Source organism: Lineus longissimus, chromosome 15, assembly GCF_910592395.1.
Source record: "Lineus longissimus chromosome 15, tnLinLong1.2, whole genome shotgun sequence".
In the NCBI taxonomy this organism is placed as follows: domain Eukaryota; kingdom Metazoa; phylum Nemertea; class Pilidiophora; order Heteronemertea; family Lineidae; genus Lineus; species Lineus longissimus.
The window spans coordinates 302,371-321,602 of NC_088322.1; the positions used below are offsets into that span (position 1 = coordinate 302,371).

The 19,232-nt window shown below is 36.9% G+C and overlaps 1 protein-coding gene across 1 annotated transcript; it reads left to right on the top strand.

Annotated features, from left to right (window-relative positions):
* Positions 1-18,242: 18,242 nt before the first annotated feature.
* On the top strand, positions 18,243-19,010 carry LOC135499923 (sex-determining region Y protein-like). The gene has a single exon (XM_064790984.1). It carries the CDS (start codon positions 18,243-18,245, stop codon positions 19,008-19,010), a length of 768 nt encoding a protein of 255 aa, XP_064647054.1.
* Positions 19,011-19,232: the final 222 nt, after the last annotated feature.

Below are 19,232 nucleotides of genomic sequence, written 5' to 3' on the forward strand. Positions count from 1 at the left end.
AAACCGGCCATTAAGAAATTCACCTTCAGGAAGACAATGGTATCGTACATCGATCAACAATGGCAAGCAGATCTGGTTGACATGCAGAAATTCGAGAGTAAGAATAAGGGTTTCAGATTCATTTTAACAGTCATAGATCTATTTAGTCGTTTTTCTTGGGCTCTAGCAGTTAAGAGTAAGAGGGGAGAAGAAATCAGAGATGCATTCAAATTGATTTTCAGAGAAGCAAAACCAACGAAAATCCAGTTTGATGACGGTAAAGAATTTTACAACAAACACTTCAAGGAACTCTTAACAGAAAATGACATAGACTGGTTCTCCACAAAATCTGATAAGAAGGCAGCAGTAGTAGAGAGATTCAATAGAACCCTTAAAGAAAAAATGTGGCAAGTGGATTGATGTTCTGGATGACCTGGTCATCGGCTACAATAACACATTTCACTCATCAATAGGTATGAAACCTGTAGACGCCAGAAAGATGGAAAACGAAGGAACAGTGTGGTACAATCTTTACGGTCTTCACCTCAAAGAGACATTTGGTGATCCAAAGTACAAAGTAGGTGACAGTGTAAGAATTTCAAAGTACAAGTCCATTTTCGGTAAAGGTTACATGCCCAACTACACTGAGGAGGTGTTCCAAATCAAACAGATCATCTTTACTCACCCTATCGTCTACCAGCTTGAGGATTACCACAAAGAAGAAATTCAAGGATATTTCTATGAAGAGGAATTGAGCTATGTTCCTAATCCTGACCAGCTAAAGTACAAGATCGAGAAAATCCTAAGGTACAAGACCAGTAAAGGCAAGAAATACGGATTAGTGAAGTGGAAGGGTTACAGTGATAAGTTCAATGAATGGTTACCAGTTTCTGATATCAAATCATTGAAATGAAATAAAGTCTCTAAAGTGACTTAAGTCACAAGAACAAGTTCGAAAAACGTAATTTAAAAAAAAAATGTCCTACTAAATAAAGAAAGAAATGGATGGAGCAATATTTGATAATCAAAATGGTATGATGAATCAAAATGATATGATGAATCAGAATAATATGATGAATCATGATAATATGATGAATCAAAATATTCAGAAGTTTTTGTATTATTTGCATCAAAATAATATGTTAAATCAAAATCTGATAAATCAGATTATGTTAAATCAAAATATGATAAATCAGTTTATCTTAAATCAAAACATGGAAAATCAAAATATGATAAATCAGAATAATATGATGAATCAAAATATGGAAAATCAACCTACAATTTATTGTGTTAAGTGCTGTGAAAATAAACCTGAAATTAATTTTGAAAAGAACAGGCGTAATAAACTACTTGATTACTGTAAAGAATGTGGTTCAAGTAAAATCAAGGGATGTAATAAATGTTATGAAAATAAATTACTAAGTGATGGTGAATTTGGTAAAGACGGAAATAGAGGTAACTGTAGATCATGTTTTAATTCATATTACAAAAAGGATTACCTTGACCAAAATGGTAATAGAGACAGACACAAAATTAGAGTTGGTCTAAACCGCATTTCTAAGGGAGAGTGTAAAGGTAATTCCTCATTCAATCTAGGATGTACAGACAGTTTCTTCTCACAGTGGTTAAAGTACCAGAGGAGTCTATCTCCAATAGGACAAAGTCCCGAGAACAGAGTTCGAATAGTAGAAGAAGAGTTGGATCATGTCTTACCAATCAAGGAATTCAAAGATAAACCTGAACTGTGCTTTGCTTGGTTTAACATTAGACCAATGTCTAAAACACAAAACAGACAGAAGAGTGCTAAAGTAGACTACACACTATTTAAGGATCAATTGGATAGGTCAATGGATTTCATGGTAAAAATGAGAAGTGAAAACTGGTTTGTCTTTCGAGACCAGGATGTAATACCAAATTGGAAAATAGTGATATCACAGCATTTCGGGGATTATCTTCGTGATGAAAATATGATTCTGCTTGATAGATTATCGAATTTAAATAATAACATGAGAATGAACCAGAACATTAACATATGTAGTCAGACAGAAATCATAAACGAGATGATTAAGTTGAATAATAGACTTGAAAGAAATTTACTCTTTGCAGTGAATTGATTTTATTTTACTTAATTAAATGAATAGAACTTGGGGTTACACAAAACGACCACGTAATTGGAAAGAAAGATTAGAACGATTTCATAGAGAATTAGAGGCAGAAGTAGAGTCAAAGTTGGAGCCTGGTCCCGAAAAACCTTTAAAACCTGCTGTGCCTGCTGGGTCAGAAAAACCTGTTGGGTCAGAAAAACCTGTTGGGTCAGAAAAACCTGTTGGGTCAGAAAAACCTTTAAAATTTAATGTACTTCAAAAACCTGTAGTGTCTGCAGGATCAACACTAAACACTAGAAATGACAGAACAACTGATTCTAGTTATTCCCACTAATTAAATGGATGGAGACAATAAGGTTTATCCAGATTTAAGTAATTTAAACTCTGAAAGTCATTTGAACTATGAAAGGTCTGAAAAGCATACAGAAAGTAACCCTCAGGCTTTCAGACTACAACAAATATGTGAGGTTAAGAGTTTCTTAGAAAGCGAGATTGAATTTAGAAGAAAGATATTTTCAAAGTACAAAAAAGCATTTAGCGTAATTACTGGCATTAGCCACTTCCTTAATTTAACTAGCGTAGCAGCCGGATCTGTTGGTGTTTTTTTGCTCTAGCTGGTGTCATCACGGCACCGATAGGCTTAGCTTTGGGTGGCGTAACAATAGGTAGTGCCATTATTTCATCAGCCTTAGGCTGGGAGAAAAAGAATATTCTTAAGAAAATTGAAAAGCATGAGAATATCAGAATGTTGGCAATTTCAAAACTGAACACAATCAATGATTTGGTTAGTAAAGCCTTAACCGATTCTCACATATCTACAGATGAGTTTACTTTGATTCTCAAGGAGAAGGAGAAATACATTTCGATGAAAAATGCCATTAGGAAAAAACAAAGGGAGGCAAGTTCAGCTGTTGATGTAGAGTCTTTAAAGAAGACTTTTTTAGAAGAAGGAAAAAAACTAGCACAGACAGAGATGCTAGAAAAACTAAAAGTTCAGTAAATCAAACAGGACCCGGACTACGTCCAGAGAACAAAGTTCGACTCGAGCTATGCTCTCAAGACGAAGTAGGACCCGGACTACGTCCTAATCCTAATGTGGTGTATCACTATCACTATTATCATGACTTCGGTGTTAGGGATGAATTTCACCAAGTAACACTACCATCAGCACCACCCTATTCATTAGTTTAATCGAGCAGAGCTCTCAAGACGTAGTCCTAATCGAACTTTGTTCTCTGGACGTAGTCGTACTCAAGCGAAGTTTGAATCGCTGTAATCTATGTAGCCTTCATAATACATTCCAAATGGTAAGGTGCTTATTCCATCTTCAAGTATGAACCTCTTGTCATCAAAAGGACTGAGGCTTTTTTTGTCAACTTCTTCCAAATAGATTTGGTGTTTATCTGATCTTAAGTGTCTCATCTTGTGGTAAAATGACCTACTCTTTTCAAGACAATCAACATAGTCATCAAATGAGATATTTCTCCTTACTACATTCTTGGCAATACCCTTCAATTTCTTAGAATCGTAATCTTTTGTCGAGCCTTGCTCTCCAGACATAGTCTTGGTCCTGTAAGCGTACATCTTACTTCTCAGGGCAATGAATTCAGTCATCTCTACTCCTCCTAGCTCATCCTTAAAGTAGCCTGGTACCTTCTTCTTACTGGTATCATAGAGTGGATGATCTTTTGGATAATTACTGAAGTCAAAATAGTGTTTCAACTCCTTTAAGTCTTTAGTTAAGTCATCAGTATTAATGTTAAGTACAAAGGAATCTGTATCTAGATACAGTAGTTCAATATTTTTCTCACCAAAGTACGGTTGAAGAACTTCATAATAGAATTCATACATTAATAATTTAGACAATTCAAGTACTGAAGCTCCTATGTAGATTGGTTTGTTGAATTTCATTGATGTTTTCCTCATGCTAATAGCAGCATTATGTTCGTCAAATACGCATATCGATGAAAACCTGGGATTGGCCATTACATTCCTGGCTCTCTCCCCGTCCGATACAAATTCAATTTCAACCCTGTTCCTTACATTCTCACAAGTTTTTCCATAGAACGCATTGTTCATCAGTTTAAAATAGTCTTTCTCAAAATCAGTCTTAGAATCCATACGTCTTTTAGTGTTAAAATCAATGTATGGTGCTAACCACTTTGATTGTTTAAAGCTTATCACTGAATGAACCCTCTTAAGTACCATTCCGTGCTTTAGGTAAAATTGTAGCATTCTGTAATGCACTATGTAATTAGTTTTATCCTTTTGTGTTAGTATTAGTTTCTCTACATTTGATCTTTTATCATCGCCCAGTAACTCTCTCTGGTAAGGACTTAATTCATCATCTTCAATAAAGAGAGATTCGGGACAGAATGGAAAGTTCCTTGACTTAAATTTAATATTTCCTGGATACTCCAAATCAACCTCTAAAAAGTAGCCTACTTCACTATCACTTGGAATTGCCATAATCTGCTCTTTACTGATAACATTCATGTTAAGTCGAACCTTGTTCTCTGGACTTTGTCCTAGTCGAGCTTTGTCCTGAGAGCATAGCTCGAGTGGATCAATATCTATCATTTCAAAACTACCATAGGGTTGAGGTTCCATCATGGACCAGCCGTAGAGATTATTTGCGTCTATGTAGAGTAGTTTGTGGTGTTCATCTGCCTTGACATGTCTTGTTCCCATAACACCCGAAATTCCACCTCGTATTGCTTTCTCAAAAGTAAGTAAAATGTTGGTATCAGTCAGTAGTTCTAGGTTTATTCCTGTGTACTTCAAACCAGCTTGCCAGGTTAGGCCTGGTGCCGAGTAACAGTGACAGGGATCTATCTGAAAGTAGTTCAAATTGACATCCCTGAATTTCTCAAATAAATCAGCTAAAAGGATCACATCAGTTTTGAGGTAGAGGTCAATGAACTCACCGTGATTCCTGATCTTGAAATGATCCCATATTACCTTAGCCTCATCATAGGCAGAATCAGGTGCCATTTCATTTTTCAATTCGTCAAAAAACATAGACTTTTCTAGGTAAGTAACATTGTAGCTTTCATGTGATGTGTAAAAAGAGTAAGGTACTGAACCCTTCTTCCTCAATAGCTTAAAGTCAGTGGTATTTGGGAACAGCTGTCTGGTAATTTTAAAATCATCATCCAACATTGATTTGGTTATGTTGTCTAAACTGGACCGCAGGAATCTGTACGAGTCCAAAAACCTGAAACAACCGAACTGAAATGAGATGTATTCCTCTGATGTTTTGGCAAGTATTTTCAGTTTCTTGTACTTCGGTAGCTTATTCATTAATTCTTTAATAAATAAGTGAGAATCGTAATTACTGAGATTGTGAAAAAACACTGGAACAAACATAGCTTTCTTTTCATTCAAATTACACGAGTTGTGAGCAGCACCTCGATATCTACCACAGTAGTGATCATGATCCTTGACCTTGTCATATTCCAAAGGTTGATTACAATAGTAACAATGTGTTTCTAATTGATATTTATGCCAGTCGGACTTCGTCCTGAGAGCAGAGCTCGAGTCTTCATCTGTCATTGTTAGAGGAAAGTTACAGTTCAATAAATTGGAGAATTGTTCTTCCATCCTGATTAACCAATTACAGAACACATCTACAACATCAGCACCCCTGTGAGACACATACTGGCTACTGTAAAGGTGTGTGTAGTCTGAGTGAACATAAACACCAACAGCTGATGCATTTTGTTTAAAAAGTTTCTTTGAACTCGGTTCTTTCATCATAGGTGGCTCTACTGATACTACTGGTATGTTGCCTTCGGCAGAAGAACAAGGTTCGCTTATCGCTTCGAAATCAGCATAGATCACAAACGGAACTCTATTTTTGAATGAGTGTTTTTCAAATTTAATTTGTGACCATTTACTGTTAGGTGGAGGCAAAGTAATCTTACAGTAATCGTGTTCTCCACATTTCTTTTTATGTTTATCTAGTGTTGACTTCCTGTAAAAGTAATTCATGCATCTCCTGCAAAGATACACTCTATGAGCTAGTGTCCTGAAGAAAAGATTGATGTCTCTTATGTACATGAAATGGTCCTTGAAATACAACAGATCGATGACATCATCATCATCATAATTCTTGGACAGGTAGAGAGGTTCTAGTTTTGCCTCACAGGTGCTCTTAGCCCATTCGTTCTCTAACTTGAACACATTAATCTTGAGATTATTATCACTCTCTATCTTAGGGATATCCTTTTGAATACATACAGGAAATGATTTGATTTTGATATCGGTAGTGATATTGAATGTACTCTCGAGCTCTGCTCTCAGGACAAAGTCCGTCTCTGGATTTTCTTTCAGATATTTAGCGGCCAATAAAGACCAGAGAAAACATTTATTGTCATTTGATTCCACATTTATTACTGCTTTTGTTTTAAATGGTAATTTAGTGTAATGACCACCTTTACACCTCTTGTAAGAACAGATGGTCATGTTACAAGACTCTATTTTATTTAAAGTAAGTCCAGAACCTTGAAAGTACCTTTCCTCAATCTGTGTCTTAATGTAGTTTAACTGGTTGGTTATGGCATAAATTGCCTGGTTCCTTGAAATTATGCTTTCCATTGGAGACTGTATGGGGTGTGTTACACTTTCACCCTGACGATCAAACTGAGCAAATACTGATATGCTAATTTTGTGATGGTAATCATTGAGTTGAAATAATACCTCCTCTAATTTATCTCTGTATTCATACACTTGTTTAGCTTCTCTGTCAATCTTCAAACTAATGGTGACTACAGGCTTGCCAAATTGTTTTACTATTTCTATTCCACTCACTTTCTTTATGCCATCTAGCTCATTTTCCTCAAATGCAAGTTTCTTATCCATAGTTTTAGGGATCAGTGATTGGGCTCGGGGTTGAGCAATAGGGACATAATCCGGATTTAATTTACTTAAGTGACCTTTGGTTCTCCTGTGAATAGCCATATTATTGTAGGATATGTACTTGTCACATGTAGTGCAAAGTATTTTCTGATTCTTATCAGTCATTCTATTTATTAGATTAAAATTTATTAAATTCAATAAATATCTTGAATTAAATAGAAATGGACTTCATAATCAATGAACAAGAATGTAATGAAGCCAAATTTGAGTACTACTTAACAGACCAATTAGACATAAAATCCATTACTTTGAAATCGATAACCTTTTACAATTCATGGTGGACAGGTGATTTTCTACCAGAGGGAGTAAGGATTTTCTCATTTCTAGTCGAAATAACCAGAATTACAAAACATGAGCCCTTAGATAAAAAATTATGGTGTAGGACATTATTTGCTCCTGGACTTGAAACAGATACACTTGAAAAGGAAGTCATGAAAATTTGCGAACGGCATTTGGAAAATGATTCTACCACAACTAAAGACACCATTACTCAATACACATTTCCATACTCTCGACATTTTAGTTTAAGTGAGTTTTGTGAGGTATGGCAAAAATACATAAAAGAAATTGGAATAAGCCATGTGAAAATTTACTGTGATAACAATAATTACATAACCCTTGAACTTACAGAGGATAAAGAGTACCCTCTGAAAGTAGACAAGTTAGATAAAAATGAAAAAATCAAGATTGAGAGAAACACAGAAGGTTTTCAAATAAGCAAAACCATAAGAGAGGTGATAGAAAAACAGCTCACAGTGGTGAATGAGTGGTTTGGCTTTAAGCAAACTAAATTCACCAAGAAAGGAAAATACTACTCCACAAGACCACTCAACTTTTACAGGAAATATCTATTCCTGCAAGCTAATTTGGTTGACAAAGCTAAGACCCTCTACAACAATAAACCATCTAACATTTTCTGCATCATACCTGTAGAAGATGGTGACCAAATAAAAATGCAGCGATACGAACCGAATTGTAAGAAAACGATAAATAAGTGTACTAATCACATAAAATTCGAAATCACTGATGAGAATGGTAAGCTAGTTAATTTCAGAGGAACAGAGGTTTCTTTAGAGTTAAGAATCGAGCTTTGCTCTCAAGACGAAGTCTGACTGAGACAAGGTCCAGAGAACAAAGCTTGACTCGAGCAGAGCTCTCAAGACGAAGTCGGACCACCTGATGAGATCATTCCATTAAAGGAATAGTACATTTCTTCTCTTTAACTACAGGTTTAACAAGAGGGTTAAGTCGGACTTCGTCCTGAGAGCATAGCTCGATTGATCCCTTCATGACTGCTTCATTCGGACTTTGTCCTGAGAGCAGAGCTCGATTCAAGCCTGATCGCTGCTCTTTACTTACTTTTTTAGGAAGTTTCTTAAACATGATAAATGATGCTAAAATAATTGCACCTAAACCTAGTACATAGACATAAGTATTACTACTAGATTCACGCAGTGATACATCAGTATTTTGAGATTGTGGTTCTTCTTCCTCTACTTCTTCTTCCTCCTTTTCCACAACTCTGTTTTTTGGTGAGGAGTCCTGTACTTTAAATGTCGTCTTATCCTTTTTTATCCTCTTAAATTCCTTAGATCTTCTACCCAGTTCTCTAGACCATGCTAATTGTTTCTCTGATCGAGGTTTCTTAGACACTGAAACTTTAGTCGGACTTTGTCCTGAGAGCATAGCTCGAGTAGTATCAGTTACAGTTTCAAGTTCCATTTATCTTGGCCGAATTTAATTCGAACTATGTTCTCATAACCAGGTTAATTTAGTCTTCTTTATCATCACTACCTGTGATATCTAGACTTTCATCTATTGATTTGTCACATTCAGAGACAGTCATATTTGGTGTATTCATATTTGATGCAGTCATACTCGATGTATTCATAGATGATTCCTCATGACAATGACCTAAAGTAATAAGTGTTGTTGAGGCAAGTGCAGTTAATGGTCCCATTCTCAAACTCAACCATCCAAGCCATTTATCCAACTCGTTAGTTATCAAATAATCATTTCTAAGATCATGGTAAAGATTATCTTCATCATCTATTGGTAATAACCACCTTGATAATTTAGTGTAAGCTTTAATTACTGTCTTACCCAAAGAATCATTAAGTCTGGCAGCCATCTTTGTTTCATACATTCTATGGTGTTTTAAGATTTCTTTTTCAGTCATATTATCTAAGTCATTAAAAGTTATTTGTTTATTAAGGAAATCCTTGCTTTTACCAGTTGCAACTAGAATCTCTAAGTCTTGTTTGGCTTTAAGGCCACTATCAGTCAAATAGTTCAAATTTTGTTGATTGCTAGTCGGACTTTGTCCTGAGAGCGTAGCTCGAGTTGATCCTAGTTGGCAACTAGAATTGACTATTCCTTGACTGGGATTAACTATTCCTTGACTAGGATTAACAAAATTTGAACTATTCAACTGCTTGTTTGAAACTTGTTGATTTGTAGAGCAGTTCTGTTGAAAGTTAGTTCTGTTTTGTTGGTAACTACCAGTATTCTGTTGGTTAGAAGCCCCAACTCGAGCTAAGCTCTCAGGACTCATAACACCAATCTGTTTCATCTGTTGTTCAATCACTGCAGATGTCTGACTATTCATTTGCTGATTATTCATTTAAAATTATGGAAAAATGACTGTTAAGTGCAAAATGCTGTTTTCACAACATTATTGCATCTTAACACTAGCTCGAGCTATGCTCTCAGGACGAAGTCCGGCTCGAGCTGTGCTCTCAGGACGAAGTCCGGCTGGTGTAAACTTAATATTACTGATGCAGTTAATGTCTCGACCTGCACTGGCACTCAGTAAAACGTCAAACTGCTTGTCAATATTCTGGTCATATTCCTTCTCAACCTTGTAATTCTGGAAGAAAATACTTTGAGTGAAATCATACCATAATATCTCCAAATCATTTACTCGCTCCTTGTTGGTTAAAAAAGGTGTAAATATTACATAATCGATTTTCAGCGTTTTAAAGGCTTGGTGTAAAAATACCTTGTAGTTAATGGTGACCTTCACACCACAGTAATGCAGAAATCTAAGGAAAGCATAGTACACTAGTCTAAGGTCAGTGATATTCTCATCGGTTAATTGCGGTTTACCAATTGCCCTGTTAATAAATTCAATGGCAAGAAACCAATCATATTCCCCACAGTGAAATTTAAAAAGCATGGCTTCACCATGTAACCCTTGGTTACATAACTTAGAGGGGAGAGTGTTAATACCCATTTTTAGGGCTGACTGAAGAGTACTTTCATATCTCTGCTTACTAAGACATTTTCTGTGACTTGAAAAGTAGCACTGTAAATACCCTTCCACAAAGTCCTTTAAATACTTAACTGCCGATTCGGACAGCCGACTCCATCCAAGTTTCCTTAGAATACTGTCAAAGTAACGTGTCTTGTTGTCAATATTGATCTCAAGAGTTTTAAAATCATCGTCGTAAGTAGTCGAATTGCAATTGGTGCAGAATTGATACTTCACAGTTTTAGCTGCGTACCTTGCTGAATTCAAGTTTTTTTGATACTCAAAAAGTGTCCACCTTTTACAATTACGGCAGAATTGAGCATTAGTGTTGGTACTGACGTCATATTCTTTCATTCTTGGCAGGACTACTTTGATTGTCTCAGTAGGCTTATCAAATTTCCCACTGTCATAATTCTTGCTGACATTTTCTTCACTAAAATTTCTATCCATGACCCTAGGACGAATGTATCCTTTAAGATTCTCATTGTTCCACTCGAGCTCTGCTCTCAGGACGAAGTCCGACTCACTAGAATAATAGTCTTTTAATGAGATGTATTTATTCATATTTACATAATAATTATTTTTTAAACATTGTTTTGATAGAAGGTAACCTAAGACCTTTTACGTGATTTTACTGTTTTACGTGATTTTAAGGCTTTAACACCCCCAATTAAACCATAAATTATGGAGCTCACAATAGCAATAACTGCTATGATCAGATGTTCAGCTAGAAAGCCAACAACTGCACCAATTGTTTTCAGGAGAAATGATACGATAGAACCGATGATTCCCGGTAAAGCCGCAGCTGATTTCTTGGCTAGTTCTTTTAGCCATTCAGCAAACTTCTTGAGACCTTCTTTTACTTTATCTGGTATTGATGGTTTTGGTCCTGGTTCTGGTGTAGGTCCTGGAGTTGGGTCTGGTCCTGGAGTTGGGTCTGGTCCTGGAGTTGGTTTTACAGATTTAGTGGCACCACTTAAAGCACTACTGATACTAAGACCTAGAGTTGTAAATGTCATTACAACAGCTGTTATTATGGCGCTAATAGTTACACCATACGTCTTAAAAAGTAACTTTATTCTGTCCTTCAGAGGAATAGTTGAATCTGGTTTCTTTAGAACATCAACAATTAAACGTTTAATTCTTCTAGTTTGTGACTCCCTGTCATTGTCTAACCTCCATACCTTTGACTGTTCCTCATGCAATTTGTCATTTAGTTCATCTATTTGCTTTTTCAACTCCCCCGTGTCTTTAGAATCTTCTTCTACAGACTTTACATAGTCTCTTGTTAAATTATGAAGTTGATTTTCTAGTTCTTGTATTTGCATGTCCTTATCCCTCTTTACTGCAGCTAGTTTATCACCAGCCTGTTTTAACCCTCTAAGTTCTCTCAAGGCATATTCAGTAAAACCCAGTGATTTAAGTTCATCATCATTAGAATCTATCAGTTTATCTATTGGTTTGTTTGAACTGTTTACCTCATTAATTACTGCCTGTGTTTCAGGGGTTACTAATGTAGGTTCCCTTACTGGTGGGTCAGGTGCAATCATACCTCTAATCATGTCAGCAAATCTAGTACCAAACTTAGTCTTTAATGTGCCTTCAGCATAGAAGTTTCCATTATCCTTAGTTAAAGGAATTAACTTTATCTTTTCTCCATTTTTATCAGAATATTCAAATTAATTTTTGTTTCCTCGTTTATCTTTTATCAAATCAAATTCAGAATTTCTCGGATTGTAATAAAGTTTGTTTCCATTGTAACTAATGTGTGGTGAAAGATTACTCAATTTTTTCTTGTCATAATTCCAGATTGATCCTCCCAATGCTTTATCAAGTTTATCCTCTATTGTATCGTAACTTAACTCCTTTTCCATCAATTCAGGGACAATACCTCTTACTCTTTCTGGTGTACTGAATGAAGTTTCAGTAGTAAGATTTCCACCTCCTGTGTTGTATGTTGTGCCGTCATCTTGAAAAGTTCTATTGATTTCACCTGTATTAGGATCTATCTCATCCATTTGGATATATTCACCTCCTGTGTTGTATGTTGTGCCGTCATCTTGAAAAGTTCTATTGGTTTCACCTGTGTTGTATCTTGCGTGAATATATTTATTAATTAAATCATCCTTTCTCATTTCTTGAATTTGTTCAAGAATTTCATCAGGTGATAATGATGATGATGATGATGATGATTGTGGATCGTAATCACTCATTTCATAATTTTCACCTCCTTCAGCCATAATTACTTATTTATCTAACCATAAAAACAATCAATGTACCAACAACTGAGTAAAGCATGAATTTAATTGTTTCATGAGTATCATCCTCCTTCTCAACTTTGGTGTCAAGTTTAGTAGTAGTAAGAGTATTCTTTGAGGTTTCAGTTGTTTTTGGTGTATCAACATTACTATTTGGTTTATGACTGGTCTCGAGCTTTGCTCTCAGGACGAAGTCCGTCATTGATGTACCAACGCTACTCTTAACTCTTATTTTCTTAGAACTATTTCCTTCCATCAGTGGTGGTGGTAAGGTCTTTTTGTGGTTAATATCATTCTTACCGGGTTTAGCATTTTTTGGTGCTATTAAAATGTTATTATTGTAGTTATCCAGCTTACCAATAACGAGTACCATATTTGATCCTATGACATACAATCCTGGTGATATTACATAATCTAGTCTTGTATGAGTGTCACTCACTGCTTTTTGATATCTTTGAATTGAAGTGGGAATATCAGGATGTTGATTAATCGAGTCCTTTAATAGTTTGTTAAATTCCTTCTGTGCATCCAATTCTGTACCCGGTACTCCAATTATTGGTGTTCTGGTCAACGCCTGAGCACCCAGAATACAGTAAACATATGTTCTTATTGTATCATTTAACCTCTCTATTCCAGGATTAGAGAAACCATTTGATTTAAATATCATGAATTGTTGATAGGTTTGACATTCATTTTGTGTAATTACATCAAATACATTCTTGTGTCTCCTGACATGATCCTTGATGAAAATATCTGGATATTTGAAATTAGCCATTCCAGCATCCCAGTCTTTACTGAACATCGGTGGCATTCTATTTTCATGAACTTGCATGAGGAAGAAATTGATTTTAGAATCATTGATATAATATCCGGGATCAGTTATGTTCGGGTTGTAATCCGGTACATTCCATGACCTCCAACCACCGTTATTTTCAAACACCGAGAAATCGTACTCGTCTTTTAAACCAAATTCACTCAATAACCCTCCTAGTTTCCTACGGTTAATGTTATTGTTTGTCTCATTAAAATCACTTTCAATTGGTATCTCTAGATTCTTCATGATCTTCAATATTTGATAGTAAACATGAAACCTGTAAATTGACCTTAACAATGGGTCACTGTGATTCAAGTGATCGTCTATTGAAATACCACAACCTGTTGTAGCAAACCAAACAGCCATGTTAAATTGGTTCTGGTAAAACGATAATGGATTCTTTTCCAGTAGCAGACAGTCTTTCTTATTTTTCAGGCTCAAAAACCCAGGTGTTATCTTAGTTTCTTGTAGTCTGAAGAAGTTATTAGTATTAACAGTTACTTCTAAATTAAAGAAGTCATAGGTGAATTTACTTTTATGTTGATTTGCTATTGGATAATACATTTAATTTACTTGAATTTTTTCCTTGAATTTTGGTTAATAACATTTGCCTTTAAACCATAGTGATATTAAGTTGTACAATGGCCATATCAGATGTTGCAGTAATTAATTATTTGTGCTTGCAAATTACAATGGCCATATCAGATGTTGCAATCATTAATTATTTTTGCTTGTCAAAGACATGAAAAGGCCTATTGTGTCTTAATGCGTTTATCCGACAGAATTTTAGAAAATATTTTCAGCGCTGAAAATTATTTTTGCGGTCGTTAAAATAATGTCTGGAAATTCTGTCGGATAAACGCATTAACGAACAATAGACTTTTGTAATACTTTGGGACGTGAGTATTGTTTGGTAACATATGTTACCATGTACATGCAGACACTGTCAACATTATTTTAAATAGATTCAAGCAACAATGATTAATCACTGTAACAGCTGTATTGTAGGCCTACAGCATTTATTGGAATACGCTGGGACTATCAAGATGTGCGAACTTCAATGGTTCATTTCTCTGCCATTTCTCAATGGATATTTGCAAATGAGGTATCCTTTGAAAGCTATTGACGTGTACTTTCCGTTGGAATACAGTAAGTCATGATTACATTAACCCATTGAACTCTAGTATTCCCTTACCATTTCACTGCAACGCTTCACTGGGAATCTAATGAATGATAGAATATATGTATTGTGGTGTCTGGTTCTTGGGGTTTCTAAGCTAATTTGAGACAAAAAGGCCTGTAAGGGCTTTTGTTAAAATAGCTTAGAATTACCTAGATTCCTACCACCACAATACATATATTCTTCCATCCTCAATAATTTGTTTAAAACAAACCACATTATTTGAGAGAATGGAAAATATCACAAAATGTCATTTATTTAAAACTACAAAAATGCAGCTACTGTGTTCTGCCATTTCACTGTAGCGCAGAGCAGTTGATCAGGACCTACAGTGCCGTTTTTCCCTAGTTGTAATGTGTGGAACTAATGCCGAATAAAGTCATGATTTTAAGGTATAATGCACGCACGAAATATTCCAATCTTTTGCAGGGAGATTCAAATATGATCATAGAACACGATTAGCCTTAGATTCAGTAACTTTCTTTCACACGAGCCGAAATAACACATTGCTTAGGGTAGTAGAACATATAGTTCTTCTACCCTAAGCAGCCGCTAGGTGAAATATGGCGCTAATTCAACTTCAAAGTCATTTTTTGGCAAAACTGTTCACAATTATGGAAATATTGTTTAACCTAACGTCTTATATTCGGGTAGAGATAGTATGTGCCAGCTTTCATCAAATTCGGTTCATTACTTTAGATTTTCGAAATTGAAAAAGTGACATTTTTGCTCCTACCTATAGTATGATGCTCTTTCCCAATATAATGTATGAATTCCATGCTATGACCACGTGACATTTAATTATGTTAATGTGTTCTATATTTGTAATTGTCATTGTACTATCATGACAATGTAAAAACATGCATTGTGTACTTTGTGCCGACTCGTTGCCTTATAGCACAGATGATGTGATGGCTGTACTTGCTGCTTAGCTTGTACGAAGTCATGACTAGTGTTGTAGAGCCCAGCTCTGATAAGAAGTGATCATAGGCCTTAATCGTTATATCGCCGAGACCTGCATTTTGACTTGTGTAAGGTTTGATAATGTAGACTTTGAACATCGAATGATGATGATATTGTTTATCAGGTTCGCCTGGGCGATTTGCAATAATTATTGCCATGTAAGTTAAAAGTATGGAGTATGGAGAGCGATAGCTATAGGCGAACGGATCGGAATCCCGTCTTTGAGGCGCCTAGTGTACCGACTCAATTCCCGATTCGTCAAGAGTATATCATATTATATTATATTATATTATATTATATTATATTATATTACTACTGATGATGTTCACCTCGGACCTTCTATCGTTCCGAGGGAGAACAAGGATCCGTTAGCGAACTACGACGACATGGTGGCCAGTACGGGGATATTTTCACTGCAGTAGAAGACGATGTAAGAACATCTATTACTATATACTACACACCTCAGTCTTCACGGGCAATAATCCAGGGTTCAGGAGATAAATGGATATTGGTGACTTTCGAGTGGAAAATATCTAGTCGTAAGATACAGCCGTTTACGAGAGAGGGTTCAGCACGTTCAGGGAAACAGTCCTGATCAAGCCACTCCAAGTGAGTGACAAGGAAATCTGCACGAAAACGTGATCGCGATAGGAAGCGGAATTGTTGGAATTCCTCGGGAGAAAAAGAGCAAAGACCAACGTCGGGAAAAGTGCGGAGGAATTACCGAATAGTAGTAAGTAACAAGAAATCTGACAATAGTGTATATCAATAATATTATAGATGCTGTCCCGTTTAAATCCAGCAGCACGGAAGTGGAACAGTCAAACAAACAGACCGGCCGTAAATCCTTCACGCGGGACCAGCAATTATTGATTACACTGTCATGCAGCTAGACTGATAACTCTACGCAAGAAATAATAAATGGTGCATTTCCCGGCGAAATCACCCGTTAAGCAATTCAAGTCGAATGCCAGTGGAAGTTTGCATGCAGATGAACGAGACCGTCATAAAACAGGATACACCGATGATGATGATGATGATGATGATGATGATGATGATGATGATGATCCACAGACCGAGTCCGACAATCACAATTATTCTTTACCAACTCAGAGCATGCCATTTCTCGACACAAAAATCGCTGTACACCAACGAAACAATGGCGAGAACGCAGTAATGCACAGCCTACAATAATATCTGCTGCAGGAGCGACTTGATAGACTTTTCTGTATGTGCCGAAAATGCCGCAGCTTGTGACAATTCAGCAAAAAACCAGGACATTTACTCGGGAAATCTAAATGATGCAACCGCTATCACTGACTCGGACACATCAAGCATCAGAAACAGTGAGACGACTACAATGGTCTACCTCGTCAGTCTCTGTCAATGTACCTCGATCGTCAGTCTCAAGTCTTGAAGTTTGTACAACTCACTGAGTGATGAAAAAATTTCTAAGTACAAAAATTTTTTTCTTTACAAAAAATGTTTTTCCCTCAAAATGCACCTACATCACCAAAAACGTGCAGTCCCAAAATATTTTTGATTTTGAAATTTGTGAAAAATTTTCAACTGACTGAGTGATGAAAAAATTTCAAAGTACAAAATGTTTTTTCTTTACAAAATGTTTTTTTCCTCAAAATGCACCTACATCACCAAAAAACGTGCAGTCCCAAAGTATTTTTGATTTTGAAATTTTTGAAAAATTTTCAACTGACTGAGTGATGAAAAAATTTCTAAGTACAAAAATGTTTTTCTTTACAAAAACTTTTTTTGGGCTCAAAATGCAACTACGTCGTCACGATGCAAGTGGTACACGAATTTCCTTTCCGAGAAATCCATATACCCATCTGACCAATTGACGACATGCAGTGTGGCGATGCCTCTTGTGGTCTGGTGGCCGACCTCATAAGCCCTCCGCCCATACTGCTGCTGCTGCTGCTGCTGCTGCTGCTGCTGCTGCTGCTGCTTATAGCCAGCCCATGCGGCTGTGGCCAGGACATATTCGTCCAACGTTACATTGTCGAACCCCCTGTGTTCGGGCAATTCACATAATCTCGGGTCACAATAATCGATTACAAATTCAAATTCAAATTCAAATTCAAATTCAAATTCAAATTCAAAGCAGTTTATTGAGCCAAATGAATGCTACATTCATATAGGTAGAAAATACAATGAACTGGTGCGGCGCGGGACAGAGAGAAGAAGCAGAGTGTGACAATTTCGGCGTCTGTTGACAGTCTCCTGCAAATATTCTACCAATCTCTTTTTCCGCACGCAACAGCATCGTTGAGCTCGCGTTAACTGTAGTAGGGTTCCGAAAATACGATTCGACACTGCTGTCGATGACTCATGGTTCATACAACGTGAAGATGGTGACTTGACTGGATTATACTGGACTGGACTGGACTGGACTGAACTGGACTGGACTGGACTGGACTGGACAGGACTGGACTGGACTGGAGCAAGTGTGAAAATTGTCTAGTGAGGGTTGTAACACTTGTGCTACAGGCACATGGACGACACTGCCAGCTTCACCTCGCCTATTGGACACTTCAAGCATGTTACAGGCTATGACTCATCTGGATACCTGGACACCCAGACACATTTCACACTTCAAGCATGTTACAGGCTATGACTCATCTGGATACCTGGACACCCAGACACATTTCACTCGGAATATTGAAATGTCACTGTTGTTGGAACAGTGTGAGAGACTGAGGAAAGACACGGAAAAAACTGAAGCATCATCATCATCATCATCATCATCATCATGACCAGGTCGCCAGCACACGTCAAGAGACCGAGCAACGCCTTTTTCATATTTCGCAGTCAGTTTGCCAAATTATGTGGTGATTCCATAAAGTGCCAGCAAGCGTTATCAAAGGCCGCAGCCAAACAGTGGCACAGTCTTCCCCGAGACTTCAAACAGTCTTTTGTGGAAATGGCCAAGCGAGAAAAGAAACAGCACCTCATCGATCATCCTGGCTATCGGTACGTACCGCAAAAGAAGAATACTACTCCTACCAGATCAACAACGCATCAAACACAATCAAAGCGGGAGTCGCCCAAGTCTAAATCGCCACGAGAATCTCCCACGGCCAAGTCGACAACTGTGAAGACCAACGAAAACCTGCACAAGATTATACTCAAATTCAGTAACTGCGGACAATCACTGCAACAGGTACAACAGGCACAGCAAGACGGTGTTCTTCCCCAAATTGACATTCTAGACGAGATCACCAAGTATAACGTTGACGTTTGTCTGGATCATAACAGAAAAACCACCTGTGACCACCACGACGTTCTACTCGTACCGGAGCCTCAGCCGCGCCACGCCGACAAACCCACTTGGAAACAAGAAACCAGTTCTTTCATCACGCGCTCACCAGAAAAGTATCAGATGTACAAGGACGCCAATATTCAGACTTCCTGCGCACTAGATCATCTTGACACTTGGACACTCACTATCCAGGTGGTGGACACTATCCAGAGTTGTCTGTGGTGGACACTATCCGCGGGTGTCTGCAATTGGTTATAGGGCCGTGCAAGCGTCTACATCACCAAAAAGTGCAGTCCCAAAATATTTTTGATTTTGAAATTTGTGAAAAATGTTCAACTGACTGAGTGATGAAAAAATTTCAAAGTACAAAAATTTTTTCTTTACAAAATTTTTCACCAAAACGTGCAGTCCCAAAATATTTTTGATTTTGAAAATTTTGAAAAATTTTCAACTGACTGAGTGATGAAAAAATTTTTAAGT

What these genes read in the sequence shown, in the direction of transcription:
- LOC135499923 (XM_064790984.1), top strand. Translation starts at nt 18,243, where the DNA reads ATGACCAGGTCGCCAGCACACGTCAAGAGACCGAGCAACGCCTTTTTC.